General features: G+C 42.2%; 1 protein-coding gene across 1 annotated transcript in view; it reads right to left on the minus strand.

Annotated features, from left to right (window-relative positions):
* Positions 1-15,269, minus strand: part of LOC106585598 (anthrax toxin receptor 1) — a 56,576-nt gene that overhangs the window by 26,376 nt on the left and 14,931 nt on the right. Inside the window, exons 2-10 of the mRNA XM_014171985.2 lie at positions 14,063-14,134; positions 13,791-13,862; positions 12,786-12,867; positions 12,578-12,611; positions 12,342-12,421; positions 7,003-7,071; positions 6,799-6,879; positions 5,679-5,739; positions 4,915-5,013 (exon numbers count right to left, since the gene is read on the minus strand). Of these exons, the coding sequence (XP_014027460.2) occupies positions 4,915-5,013; positions 5,679-5,739; positions 6,799-6,879; positions 7,003-7,071; positions 12,342-12,421; positions 12,578-12,611; positions 12,786-12,867; positions 13,791-13,862; positions 14,063-14,134 (650 nt within the window). The remainder of the gene's footprint in view (positions 1-4,914; positions 5,014-5,678; positions 5,740-6,798; positions 6,880-7,002; positions 7,072-12,341; positions 12,422-12,577; positions 12,612-12,785; positions 12,868-13,790; positions 13,863-14,062; positions 14,135-15,269) is intronic.

A 15,269-nucleotide genomic window follows, 5' to 3' on the forward strand; every position in this document is an offset into this window, starting at 1 on the left:
ACTCGAGACGCCGGGCGAGGGGCCTACAGTACCTCGTGGACTGGGAGGGGTACGGCCCGGAGGAGAGGTGCTGGGTGCCGGCGGCGGACGTCCTGGACCCATCTATGTTGAGGGAGTTCCACCACCTCCGTCCGGATTGCCCTGCGCCTCGCCCTCCGGGTCGACCTCGAGGCCGGTGTCGGCGCGCTGCGGGAGCCGCGCGTCAGGAGGAGGGTACTGTCACGATTCCCACCGACGGTGGCGCCCCCTCCTGCTCGGGTGGCGCTCGGCGGTCGTCGTCACCGGCCTATTAGCTGCCACCGATTCCCTTTTGCTTTTCCCTTTTTTTATTTTGTGACACCTGTGGTCAATTAGCCATTAGAGGGGCTATTTAGTTTAGCTGGCCCGCTCCTGTTCGTGCGGGATTAATGATTGTTTCTTGTTAGACGGCTTATGTTCGTGTCGACGTTGTTGGACGCCGTATGTATTTTCTCCCCTGTGTGTGGGAACATTTGTTTTTTGTGTGAGTGTATATTAAAAACACCACTACCCTGTGTTCGCTGCTTCCTGCGCCTCATTCCTCCTCCACGATTACCAAGCCGTAACATATTCACCGAAAGTTATGGGGAGAAAACATTTTCTGAACGTCACGCGCCAATGTAGAAATTGTTTTTTTGGATATAAATATGAACTTGATCGAACACAAAATGCATGTATTGTCTAACATGATGTCATAGGAGTGTCATCTGATGAAGATTGTCAAAGGTTAGTGCTTAATTTTAGCTGTATATCTGGTTTTGTGACGGCTATCCGTGCTTGGAAAATGGCTTTTTTTTTTGCTAAGGTGCTATGCTAAAATAATCTAATGTTTTGCTTTCACTGTAAAGCCTTTTTGAAATCGGACAATGTGATTGGATTAACGAGTAGAGTATCTTTAAAATGCCGTATAATACTTGAATTTTAATTTTGAGATTATTTTGGGGGGAATTTCGCGCCGTGCTATCTCACTGGTTGTTGCCCAACCAATCCCTTTAGCGGGATTGTATCTCGAAGGGGTCCTCAAGAGCCATTTTGCCACAACTTTGGAAGTATGCTTGGGGTCATTGTCCATTTGGAAGACCCATTTGCGACCAAGCTTTAACTTTTTGACTGATGTCTTGGGATGTTGCTTCAATATATACACATAATTTTCCATCCTCATGACGCCATCTATTTTGTGAAGTGCACCAGTCCCTCCTGCAGCAAAGCACCCCCACAACATGATGCTGCCACCCCCATACTTCATGGTTGGGATGGTGTTCTTCGGCTTGCAAGCATCCCCCCTTTTCCTCCAAACATAACGATGGTCATTATGGCCAAACAGTTCTATTTTTGTTTCATCAGACCAGAAGATATTTCTCCAAAAAGTACGATCTTTGTCCTCATGTACAGTTGCAAACCGTAGTCTGGCTTTTTTATGGAGGTTTTGGAGCAGCGTCTTCTTCCTTGCTGAGCGGCCTTTCAGGTTATATTGATATAGGACTCGTTTTATTGTGGATATAGATACTTTGTACTTGTTTCCTCCAGCATCTTCACAAGGTCCTTTGTTGTTGTTCTAGGATTGATTTGCATTTTTCACACCAAAGTACGTTTATCTCTAGGAGACAGAATGCGTCTCCTTCCTGAGCGGTATGATGGCTGCGTGGTCCCATGGTGTTTACACTTGCGTACTATTGTTTGTACAGATGAACGTGGTACCTTCAGGCGTTTGGAAATTGCTATCAAGGATGAACCAGACTTGTGGTGGTTTACAATTGTTTTTCTGAGGTCTTGGCTGATTTCTTTAGATTTTTCCATCAACGGTTCGGGACCTCCAGCTTCAAGGCCAGAGTCTTCCCCAGCTTCCAGGCACAGTGTTCAGCCTGGGTCCATGGCTGGACCCGTAGGATGAGCGGGTTCTTCGGCCCGCACCAGAGCCGCCACCAAAGCTGGCGGATCCGCGGGATGAGCGGGTTCTTCATCCCACACCAGAGCCGCCTCCAATGCTGGCGGATCCGCAGGATGAGAGGATTCTTTGTCCTGCACCAGAGCTGCCACCGACACTAGACACCCCCCCAACCTTCCCTTTTTTGTTTCAGGTTTTGCGGTCGGAGTCCGATCCTTTGGGGGGGGGGGGTACTGTCATGTCCTGACCATAGAAAGCTCTTATTTTCTATGGTAGAGTAGGTCAGGGCGTGACAGGGGGTTTTTCTAGTTATTATTTTCTATGTGGGGTTCTAGTTTAGTTTTTCTATGTTTGGGTGATTTGTATGATTCCCAATTAGAGGCAGTTGGTAATCGTTGTCTCTAATTGGGGATCATACTTAAGTAGCTTGTTTTATGGGATATTGGGATATTGTTTTATGGGGTTATGGGATATTGTTTATGTGTAGTTGCATTGTAGTCACGGTTCATTTATTCTTTATTTTGTTTTGTATTTTTCTAAAGTTTCACTTTCTAATAAATTATGTGGAACACTACTCACGCTGCGCCTTGGTCCGATTATTATGACGAACGTGACAGCTGGCCATCCGGCCAAACTGAGCAATCAGGGGAGAAGGGCCTTTGTCATGGAGGTGACCAAGAACCCGATGGTCCTTTATGGTAGAGTGGCCAGACGGAACCCACTCCTCAGTAAAAGGCACATGACAGCCCGCTTGAAGTTTGCCAAAAGGCACTTGAAGACTCTCAGACCATGAGAAACAAGATTCTCTGGTCTGACGAAACCAAGATTGAAGTCTTTGGCCTGAATGCCAAGCGTCACGTCTGGAAGAAACCTGGTACCATCCTTACGGTGAAGCATGGTGGTGGCAGCATCATGCTGTGGGGATGTTTTTCAGCGGCATGTACTGGGAGACTATCGAGGGAAAGATGAACGGAGCAAAGTACAGAGAGATCCTTGATGAAAACCTGCTCCAGAGCGCTCAGGACCTCAGACTGAGGCGATGGTTCACCTTCCAAGAGGACAACGGCCCTAACCACACAGCCAAGACAATGCAGGAGTGGCTTTGGGACAAGTCTCTGAATGTCCTTGAGTGGCCCAGCCAGAGCCCGGACTTGAACCCAATCAAACATCTCTGGAGAGATCTGAAAATAGCTGTGCAGCGACGCTCCCCATCCAACCTGACAGAGCTTGAGAGGATATTCAGAGAAGAATGAGAGAAACTCCCCAATTACAGGTGTGCCAAGCAAGTAGCATCATACCCAAGAAGACTCAATGCTGTAATCACTGCCAAAGGTGCTTCAACAAAGCACTGAGTAAAGGGTCTGAATACTTATTATAAATTAGCAACATTTTCTAAAAACCTGTTTTTATTTGTCATTGTGGGGTATTGTGTGTAGATTGATGAGGAAAATAAACGATTTCATAAATTTTAGAATAAGGCTCTAACGCAACAAAATGTGGAGGTCAAGGGGTCTGAATACTCTCCGAAGGCACTGTATCTCCAAGATGATGCTCACTGGAGCCATCAGGGCAGCATCTGTCACAGGGAGGAAGGAATGCTCCCGACGTCTCTTCACTGCCAAAGCTTGGAGGGCCTGTATCTGCTGCTGCTGCTATTCCTGGAGACATGGACTCAGACATTCAGTTGCTGAACACATGTAGCTACACATTGCTCCTTTCCTACGAGGGCTGGAGCCTTTGGAGAATATGGAGAGGCGGTAGAGGAGTGGTGGTGTCTGTGGTGATGGTCAAGGGGTGCATTAGGAGTTCTGCAGATTATAGAAGAGCGCAACGTGGAATGATTGGAATCAATCAAATGAAGCCAATGACACTCAACCACAAGAAACAATGAGCCAACAGTGGCCATTTAGAGATGGCACCTGCTGTGTCTGAAATGGCTGAGCTGTTTAAGGGTAAACATATTCTACTGGACAGTTGGTACACATATCTTTGGGTTTACATCTGAAAGAAGGGATGGAGGAGGGAAGTAAACAAAGAGGTGGTGTATCCTTTTTTCCTAAATGTTTTCCATGTCTTCCGCTTGGGGAGTTGGATGTTAAATTACATACAAACAATTTACATTCTGGGTCACCGTAAACCGTTCTCTTCAACACTAATTCAGAATAGAAGACATTTGCTAGCAGTCCTCAGGTCATTCCTGCTAAGTAGCACCATACTGTAAAAAGTATAAAACCGTAATATTGAACGCAGCTGAAGACTGTACTTTGATCTGCTATCACATTCCATAGATTCAATTCTTCATGGCCATTCAGATCTTTAGAATGAAGGCCAATAACTTAGAATGGAAATCAACTTTATGCCTATTTATTTGCTCCAGACCCTGTCCTGACATTCAGCTGTTGAGGGTATAAATCACTTCCGGCCTAAACATCCCCTCATCCCCTTCCTCTCAGGCCCAGATTATATTTTCTCTTTGTTTGTAATTAGAGCATGCCCTCCCACAGCTATATGTTGGCATGCATCAGAGGGGGCTGGTTTCACACATCCATTAAGCCACTTCAAGACCACAGGGGGAACTTGGATGTGCCTCCAGGGCTTTTCCCCAGACTGCCTTGTGTGTGCTACTGTTTCCCTTTATCTTCTAGCTCTGGCACAGTCCCAGGCCATTAAAGTACAAATGTACCCTTTAAAATCAAAAAACAGTAATACCAGAAACAAATGGCATAGGCACTTATTTGGGCATAGAGAACCCCTACTGATCTCCTGAACGTCACTTTTGGGAAGCATTATGAGACATCAATAAGAAAACATAGACTTTTACTGTGTCTAACTCATAACACCACGTCTGTCATATATTTCCTGAGCAGTTTTACTCTTACAGCTGCAGTAAATACGACTTTGTGTGTCCTATTGCATGATTAGCAAATTCTTTACGCATTATAAACATGTCTTTAAAACAAACAGAACACAGGTCCACTGTTTATTAGTTTTGATGTTGGTGCTCCACTTACTCTTGGTGAGTGTGTCGTTGATTCGGAAACTGCACAGGACCTTATGGACATTCCGAGCATGGAGGAAGCCATTTCCTTTCACCACCACCTGGAACGTTTCTAGAGAGGGAAGAGAGAAACACAATGACTGAGGAGGCATACAGCCAGTTAGAGTGTAGAACTGAACTGAATTTGTCACACCATGTGTTCAAGCTAACATCTGAGTCTATCATCCCAGCATCTCACACTCTGGTCACATTCAGCCAACAAACTCTAAACCACCATGCCCTGACCATAGTGGTTGTTGAAGATAAACGATTTATCTGAATGCCTTAAGAATTGAGATTTTGCAGTCAATGAGACTTTAACTGCAGTTGTCCAGACATTTGGGGATTTAGTGGCTCTCTGGAGCCAATACCACATAACGCAGAAAACATGAAGCGTAAATACTTATTTTTACAGTGAGGAAAGTGGTGGGTTGTAAGACTGTAGAATGGACAATGACAACAGCATTACACATCAGATAAAAGAGAGAAAGCAATTATTTGTGTCCTTAGTACAGTAGTTTTCTTGGGACAAGGTCCAGGTTGAATCGTTCATGACAAAAGAAGTTGTTGCTACTGTGTGTAGGAGATAATTACTGCACACCAGTCTGCTGGCCCTGCTAGTCAGATTGGTTTTCTCGTCCTGTTGTGCGCTCCAATATGAGGGGGCCTTTAAATGTCTGATTAAATTATCTGAGAGGCCAGAGAGGATAAATATGGGTCAGAGGTCTATACACTTACCTCCTGCACAGATACTGGAGGGTTCCACTGCCAGGATCTCAATACAGGACTTCTTTAAGATCTGTGGGATTAAGAGAGACATGTGGGCTTTGGGCCAAGGTCTGGCTTGTTACAGAGCGTTGTGTGTTGCTTTATTGAGGGTATTGGTTTAATAATATAATCCCTATACTCCTTTTACTGGGAATTACAGTATCAGTGTGTACCTGTGCACCTCATTTATAGGGTCTGCTTAATGTCTCCTGTTCTCCTCTCTGTGCCCCTCTCTGTTCTTGTGTTCTGGGTGTACGTCTCTCTCTATACCCCCACTGTTCAGAGAAAGTATGTGTTGTAAGCCTGAAAATCGGTTTGATTTACTGAATGCTGTCCTTCTTCATTGAGTCTGAGCCAGCAGCTTTCAGCATGCTGTTAATGGGCTCCAGATGCCAGTCAACTTGTCTGACTGACCTCTAGCTCTGTTAGAGGAACTCAGTGCCCGGGCGACAATGGCCTCTCCACGACTCTCCTTTTCTTTCATTCCTCCGCTATTGAAATAGTTTGAGCGGATACAAAAATATAAGTCAATACCTTTGAGGTGGAAGCTATAATGAATGAATGCATACACTTTGATCCTGTTTGGGTAGACTCCACTAGCTTGGATCAAAAGCTGGGAAGTCAGAGTCACAGCAGGATTTCCTGAAATTCTGTTTCTGGTGAGTTTTGATGGATAGAATATTTCTGTTTATTGTTTTCTTTAATCCTATTCTCCTTTGTTTCCTATTTGATTAACGTGTTAATGGATTTAGATATGTACTGCAGTGAGAAGTTTTGAACACAATCTCTGGATGGATGGTGCAGTGTACATTAAAGATGCTGTTATTCTAGCCTTCCCACTGGGCACAGATGTCAGTTTTTGGTTAAGTTATCTTCCAAAAATGTCACAATAACATTTTATTTAGATTACAAGTTGGATGAAAAAAAATATGAAATTTCCTTACCTTAATGACTTTTTGCAAATTCAATCAGTTTTTACGTTGATTCAACCTTATCACGTATAATTTTTGTTGTTGAAATGACGTGGAAACAACATTGAGTTTTTGCCCAGTGGGTTCCTTGTGTTAGTCGTCAAGTCTGAACCTCTTACCGAATCAATGACCCCCTGCAGTGCTTCAAAGCCGTCATTCACTGGGAAGACATGGTCCTTGCTATCAGCAATCGTTGCCAGCTGAAAAAAAAAAAGTGTCTTACAGTTCTACACACCCACCAACCTCTTTTCCAAATTACGTTGGAGATGCAGTTTGAGACCAAGTCAAATCAGAGCACAATGAAGCAAGATGCGTCAACACACCTGTGTCTCATTGAAGTCCTTCACCCCCACGCAGTATACTGAGGCACCCAGACTCCGCGATCGGTTGGCCTGACAGGTATTCACAGAGGAGAAAAAACAGTAAAGACTGTCGACACCTGGAACCTATTAAAGCACTGCATTGCAGTGCATCAATCAAAACACAAACACTGATAACACTCCAGATAGCACTTTTTTTCTAAGACTGTAGCTATCTAGAACCTAAAAGGGTTATTCGGCTGTTCCCATAGGAGAACCCTTTGAAGAACTATTTTTGGTTCCAGCCGAAGAACCCTTTTGGGACACTTTTTTTCTGAAAGTGTACTCTGGACACCGATGTGTAGATTTGACAAATAGCTAAGAGCATTGACCTCTGGCTGACTGATATTCAATATCGTTTCTAAAAAGAATTAGACGTTGAAGGAAACCCTTTATTGGCTATAGCCTGTAGACTAGAGCCAATAGAGCCCATGAGCCAAATGTTACATTTCATGAACATCTGAAAGAAGGCCCTACAGAGCTAAGCTGACAATATTATTCAATATGAGTGACAGGAAGTTTCAAACTATTGTTGCAAGGCTCCCTGTTCAGGGTAAGTGACACTTTCCCCACACATTTTGAAAGCTACTGAGAGAGATATCAGCCTCACTTCATCAATGTCTGAGTGTCTGGCCTTGCTGTCTGCATGTGTCCAGGGGTGTTTGGAAGTGATTAAAAAGCCCCAGCTTTGCACCCCTGCTGCACCTGCACTCCCAATCCCAGCCCAATCTGGGGGGGGTAAATCATTGGTTCCTTTTGCAGATGTGTGGCGAATGTCTGGGCCTTTTTAATTCACCGGGCAGATGGGAGATATAAATCTCACAGACGCTTTGACCTCCTTTCCCTTCTCTGAAAAGAGGGGATCAAAGTGTTACTGAGGTGATGTACAGTATATGGTGCTGGTGTTTGATCTGTGCCCACATGTCACGTCCTGACCAGTATAAGGGGTTATTTGTTATTGCAGTTTGGTCAGGACGTGGCAGGGGGTGTTTGTTTTATGTGGTTCGGGGTTTGTTGGGCTATGTTCCTATGTAAGAGGGGTGTTTGTTTAGAGTGTTTCGGGGTTTGTTGGGCTATGTTCTTGTTAGTTTATTTCTATGTTAGTTCTAGTCTTTCTATTTCTATGTTGAGTTAATGGGGTTGACCTTCAATTGGAAGCAGCTACTCCTCGTTGCTTCTAATTGAAGGTCTTATTTAAGAGTGGTGTTTTTTCTATGGGATTTGTAGGTAGTTGTCTCCTGTTTTGTGTCTGTGCACCTGACAGGACTGTTTAGTGTCGTTTGTTGTTTTGTATACGTGGTTCTTTTGTTTTTCCTTCTTTTAATAAAAATAAAGAAAATGAGTATATACGTTCCCGCGGCACCTTGGTCTAATCCTTGTGACACCACAGGAGTGCAAGTTCTGTTTACAATTTGTGGTTTTGTCTCCCCTCTCTCTCTCTCTCTCTCTCTCTCTCTCTCTCTCTCTCTCTCTCTCAATTAAATACAATTCAAAGGGCTTTATTGGCATGAGAAACATATGTTTACATTGCCAAAGCAAGTGAAATAGATAATAAACAAAAGTGAAATAAACAATCAAACATAAACAGTTAGTATTACACTCACCAAAATTCCAAAGGAATAGAGACATTTCAAATATTATGACTATATACTGTGTTGTAACGATGAACAAATAGTTAAAGTACAAAAGGGAAAATAAATAAACATAAATATGGGTTGTATTTACGATGGTGTTTGTTCTTCACTGGTTGCTCTTTTCTTGTGGCAACAGGTCAAAAATATTGCTGCTGTGATGGCACACTGTGGTATTTCACCCAATAGATATGGAAGTTTATCAAAATTGGATTTGTTTTTCGAGTTCTTTGTGGGTCTGTAATCTGAGGGAAATATGTGTCTCTAATATGGTCATACATTTGGCAGGAGGTTAGGAAGAGCAGCTCAGTTTCCAACTCATTTTGTGGGCAGTGTGCACATAGACTGTCTTCACTTGAGAGCCAGGTTTTTTTGTTAATTCATTCCAATGTGTCAAGTAATTATCTTTTTGTTTTCTCATGATTTGATTGTGTGTGTTGCTGTCCTGCGGCTTGGTTTGTGTTTATTAACAGAGCCCTAGGACCAGCTTGCTTAGGGAACTCTTCTCCAGGTTCATCTCTCTGTAGGTGATGGCTTTGTTATGAAGGTTTGGGAATAACTTCCTTTTAGGTGGTTGTAGAATTTAACGGCTCTTTTCTGGATTTTGATAATAAGCGGGTATCGGCCTAATTCTGCTCTGCATACATTATTTGGTGTTTTACGTTGTACACTGAGTACGTTTTTTCAGAATTATGCATGCAGAGTCCCATTTTGTGAATTATTGGTTGGTGAGCGGACCCCAGACCTCACAACTATAAAGGGCAATGGGTTCTATAATTGATTCAAGTATTTTTAGCCAGATCCTAATTGGTATGTAGAATTTTTTGTTCCTTTCAATGGTGTAGAAGGCCCTTCTTGCCTTGTCTATCAGATCGTTCACAGCTTTGTGGAACCTGTGGCGCAGATGCTTAGGCTGTGGCATGTACAGTTTTTTGTGTGCTCTAGGGCAATGGAGTCTAGATGGAATTTTTTGGAACACCATTATTTTCGTCTTACTGAGATTTACTGTCAGGGACCAGGTCTGACAGAATCTGTGCAGAAGATCCCTCCTTGGTTGGGGAGAGAAACACCAGATCATCAGCAAACAGTTGACATTTTACTTCAGATACTAGTAGGGTGAGGCCAGGTGCTGCAGACTCTTCTAATGCCCTTGCCAATTTGTTGGGGCTCAAGCTGCATCCCTGTCTCACCCCACGGCCCTGTGGAAAGACATGTGTTTTTTCCAATTTTAACCACACACTTGTTTGTGTACATTGATTTTATAATGTGGTATGTTTTTCCCCCAACACAGATTTCCATCAATTTGTATAGCAAACCCTCATTCCAAATTGTGTCAAAAGCTTTTTTGAAACCAATAAAGCATGAGAAGACTTTGCCTTTGTTTTGGTCTTTTTGTTTGTTAATTAGGGTGTGCAGGGTGAATACGTGGTCTGTTGTACCATAAATAGGTAAAAAGCCAATTTGACATTTGCTCAGTACATTGTTTTCACTGAGGGAATGTATGATAATGAAAATGCAGAGGATTTTCCCAAGCTTGCTGTTGACGCATATCCCACGGTAGTTATTGGGGTCAGATTTGTCTGGTTCATCCTTGGGAGCAATTTCCAAACACCTGAAGGTACCACGTTCATCTGTAAAAACAATAGTACGCAAGTATAAACACCATGGGACCACGCAGCCATCATACTGCTCAGGAAGAAGATGCATTCTGTCTCCTAGAGATTAACGTACTTTGGTGCGAAAAGTGCAAATCAATCCCAGAACAACAGCAAAGGACCTTGGGAAGATGCTGGAGGAAACAGGTAGAAAGTATCTATATCCACAGTAAAATGAGTCCTATATCAACATAACCTGAAAGGCCGCTCAGCAAGGAAGAAGCCACTGCTCCAAAACTGCCATAAAAAATAGCCAGACTACGGTTTGCAACTGCACATGGGGACAAAGATCGAACTTTTTGGAGAACTGTCCTCTGGTCTGATGAAACAAAAATAGAACTGTTTGGCCATAATGACCATCGTTATGTTTGGAGGAAAAAGGGGGAGGCTTGCAAGCCAAAGAACTCCATCCCAACCGTGAAGCATGGGGGTGGCAGCATCATGTTGTGGGGGTGTTTTGCTGTAGGAGGGACTGGTGCACTTCACAAAATAGATGGCATCATGAGGATGGAAAATTATGTGGATTTATTGAAGCAACATCTCAAGACATCAGTCAGGAAGTTAAAGCTTGGTCGCAAATGGGTCTTCCAAATGGACAATGACCCCAAGCATACTTCCAAAGTTGTGACAAAATGGCTTAATGATAACAAAGTCAAGGTATTGGAGTGGCCATCACAAAGACTTGACCTCAATCCTATAGAAAATCTGTTGGCAGAACTGAAAAAGCATGTGTGAGCAAGGAGGCCTACAAACCTGACTCAGTTACACCAGCTCTGTCAGGAGGAATGGGCCAAAATTCACCCAACTTATTGTGGGAAGCTTGTGTAAAGCTATCCAACACGTTTGACCCAAGTTAAACAATTTAAAGACAATGCTACCAATTAATAATTGAGTGCATGTAAACTTCTGACCCACTGGGAATATGATGAAAGAAATAAAAGCTGAAATAAATCATTCTCTCTACTATTATTCTGACATTTCACATTCTTAAAATAAAGTGGTGATCTTAACTGATCTAAAACAGGGAATTATTTACAAGGATTAAATGTCAGGAATTGTGTAAAACTGAGTTTAAATGTACTTGGCTAAGGTGTATGTAAACTTCTGACTTCAACTGTAGGTGTTTGTCCCCCTGTGTGCTGAGAGTGTCAGGTTCTTGTCCAGTTCTGGCATTTAGGTCGTCACAGACAAGTACATGTCCCTGGGCCTGGAAATGGTTGATCTCCCCATCTAGGTTGGAGAATCTGTTATTGTTAAAGTATGGGGATTCTACTAGGGGGGGATATACACTACCGTTCAAAAGTTTGGGGTCACTTAGAAATGTCCTTGTTTTTGAAAGAAAAGCCCACTTTTCATCCATTAAAATAACATCAAATTGATCAGAAATACAGTGTAGACATTGTTAATGTTGTAAATGACTATTGTTGCTAGAAACGGCAGATTTTTTATGGAATAAATACATACAGCTCAAGTCGGAAGTTTACATACTAAAAAACGAATTTCATGTATGTTTTCATGGAAAACAAGGACATTTCTAAGTGACCCCAAACTTTTGAATGGTAGTGTAGGTAGCACACAAGGCCATTTTTCTCTGTTGAGATCATTTCCATATGAATTTCTAGCCAGATGTAAAATGTTCCTGTTTTGACTAATTTAATAGAGTGGGTTAGGTCTGCTCTATACCAAATTAGCATACCCCTTGAGTCTCTTCCCTGTTTCACACCTGGTAGTTTGGTGGATTTGACTACCAACTCTCTGTAACCTAGAGGGCAACCCATGGGTCAGTCTCCTCTATACCATGTTTCCTGTAGGATTACAATGTCTGTATTTTCAATTTATTTGATGAAGTCTGGGTTCCTGCTCGTTAGGCCAAAGGCAGATGCCCTCAGACCTCTCTCTTTCTTTCTCTCTCTTTCTCTTCACACAATTAAATACAGTTCAATTCAAAGAGCTTTATTGGCAGGGGAAACATATGTTTACATTGCCAAAGCAAATGGAATAGACAGGTTGTGCTTACTTCCCTCTCAGCATAGTAGAAGAGGTCCTCATGCAGCTCCCCATCTGTGAGAGCGATAATGACACTTGCGGTACGGTATCCTATAAACAGACACAAAACCTTTGATTCAGATCTAAATGCGGCCACAGAGCTATTCAAATAATAATAATGATAGACAAACATATACTTGAGAAACTAATATATGACGCAAGACGTATAACAGGAATAAATTGAAATATTATTATTGAACTACACACCTTCAGAGTTTCCATAGTATATCTGCTCACTGGCCTGTAAAAGAAGAGGAATGGATTGAAAAAGGACACTGGCTAAATCTGTCCTGTGAATAAAGCAACTATTCATACTGATACAGGTGCCATTTTGTTTCTGAACCATGGTCTTTGTTCTTGAGCCAGAGTGGAGATAGATTACAGCTCAGAGCTCAGCTAAAAGCAGACAGCTCACCCTCTGGATGCCTTCGTGCATGAAGGTGTCTCCACCTGGAAGTACCCTCTGGAGCTCCTCCAGACCTTTTCGAATCTGCTCCCTGAGCAAGCAGACCAAAAGACAGATGAGAGGGCAGTACATACTCATCATGTATCACCCCTCACCCTGCAGAAGTCCCTGTCTCATTGATATAACTGCAGCTATAAAGCTATGAAAATTGTAAATTGCAAGACATTAAAGAAGTAGCTATAGGTATTGATGTAAATAGAGTCATCATAGTGATACATGTGGTTGGTGTGCTACTATTAAATCATACTGTCAAACTAAAACACTGGGTACAGCATTAAACTGCATGCATGCATGCCCATAATCTTGAATGACAAGTGAGTCGCTTTCAACCCTAAAAATAGAATTGTGCATTAATATTTAACAGATTTTATTTTTTACTGTTTTCTTGTGAAATTCAATCTTCTCCCTAAACTAAAAGCAGTCACAGACAGATATGAAATGACAAAGACAATTGTTTTTAATAAGCACAGAAACAATTTATTTACTGAAGTGGCATTCCATTTCAGAGAGTAGTGATGGGCTTTGTGTGTGCTTCAGGTTTTAAGAGATCAAGCTGAGATTTGGGGATCTATTGCCACAGGACACTGTCCAGCAGAGAGTAAGGAAATGAGTCTTGTGTAAAATGAGATAGCAGGAAAACCATAAACATTTAAAAAGTTTCAGTGCCTGTGTGGAAACTGTGCCTGAAGAAAGATTAGACACATATGCAACACATGATATATTATAAGCCACATGCTGAAGCATACAGTTTGCCAAGGGATTGACAGCATTGTCAGTTGAGCTCAATGTGAGGGTATTGTGATTTTTTTATGTCTCTAATTCAATGAAACAAATCCTGCATGTTTATCTGGTTTCTGGGTTCTTGATAATCAACTCAGTTCAGAATCAGCAAATAGCTGACATCTTGGGCAGACGTAATACCTTTATCCTAAGAAAAAAAGATTGTTCCCTTACCTGTCCTCTGTAAGCCGCATCAAAATCCTTCCCTCAGTAGAGAACACAATGAAGGACATGCGCAGCTGTGGACTGGAGAGAAATGAACAATACCCAGACCATTTATATTAATGTTATCTCTGTTGTCAGTACACTAACAATCACAACAAGCAATGAAATACATCATACCCACACCATGTGGTTAATGGTTAATATTTGTGTTTATATTGAATTTATCTAAAGTTTATATTCATTACAGGGCCTTTAAACAATGTGGGATAAAGTATTCTCACCTTAAGAACTTGTGAACAAGATGTTCCACAAAGTGATAGATTTCAACCCAGTGGTGCTGCACACTCCCAGATCTGCGAAGTGAGATGACATGTTGATGAGGAGTTTGCATAACAGTCTGGATGTCACGTCCTGACCATGGTAGAGTAGGTCAGGGCGTGACTGGGAGGTTAATCTAGTTTATATTTTCTATGTGGGGTTCTAGTTTAGTTTTTCTATGTTTGGGTGATTTGTATGATTCCCAATTAGAGGCAGCTGGTAATCGTTGTGTCTATTTGGGGATCATACTTAAGTAGCATGTTTTCCACCTGTGGGTTATGGGAGAATGTGTTTGTGTAGTTGCATTGTTGTCACGGTTCGTTTATTGTTTTGTATTTTTTTCTAAGTTTCACTTTCTAATAAATTATGTGGACCGCTGCGCCTTGGTCCGATCATTCCAACGAACGTGACACTGGAGGAAATTGAGAGGTTAAGGTACCTGATTGTGAAAGGGAGTCAGGGGGGTCGAATTGTACTTTATCTGTAGGAAGGCAGCGTCTGCCGTTAAACATTTTCACTGTTATGTGGATCCTTCTCTACAGTCAAAGAGTGTTTGACCCAAAGGCTTGAATGTGCATCAAATATGCACACCAAACCTTTGCACTTCCTACAATATTTTCTGTAATCAACTAACAGATTTCTACTTAACTTTGTGCTACTTCTTCTGCACATCATGCTGTATCCCCACCTAGTGTACACGCTTCATCCTATCCAACTATTACAGTTTGTGATGTTTATCTTGGCTGCATGCAGTCTTTCCCTGCCTGTGTGTAATTGTTATACAGTTCCTCAAGCTGTCTGGCTCCATTACTGTAGCAACACTCCGGCCTGTATTCTCTTCCTACCAGAAAATGACGACATAGCTTTGGAAGCACATTCCATTTGAACACGTAACCTTGGTTGAAGAGCCACAGTGTACAGTAGTGTATAACTCTGGATTTATTAGATAGTTGCCATCTTTGGACTGCCCCAAAGATATGATGCAGAGCAGTGACATCATTCTTCTCAGATTACTTTCCATGTTTTTATAATGCAGCCCCAGTAATGATCTTAGTGTTATTTGAGTCATGTAAATGATCAGTCATAATACCTGCAATTCCGATCAACAGTTTTTCTTTATTTTTACTATTTTCTACAGTGTAGAAAAATAAAGACATCAAAACTATGAAA

The sequence above is a fragment of the Salmo salar genome, chromosome ssa24 (genome assembly GCF_905237065.1).
Source record: "Salmo salar chromosome ssa24, Ssal_v3.1, whole genome shotgun sequence".
Taxonomy (NCBI): domain Eukaryota; kingdom Metazoa; phylum Chordata; class Actinopteri; order Salmoniformes; family Salmonidae; genus Salmo; species Salmo salar.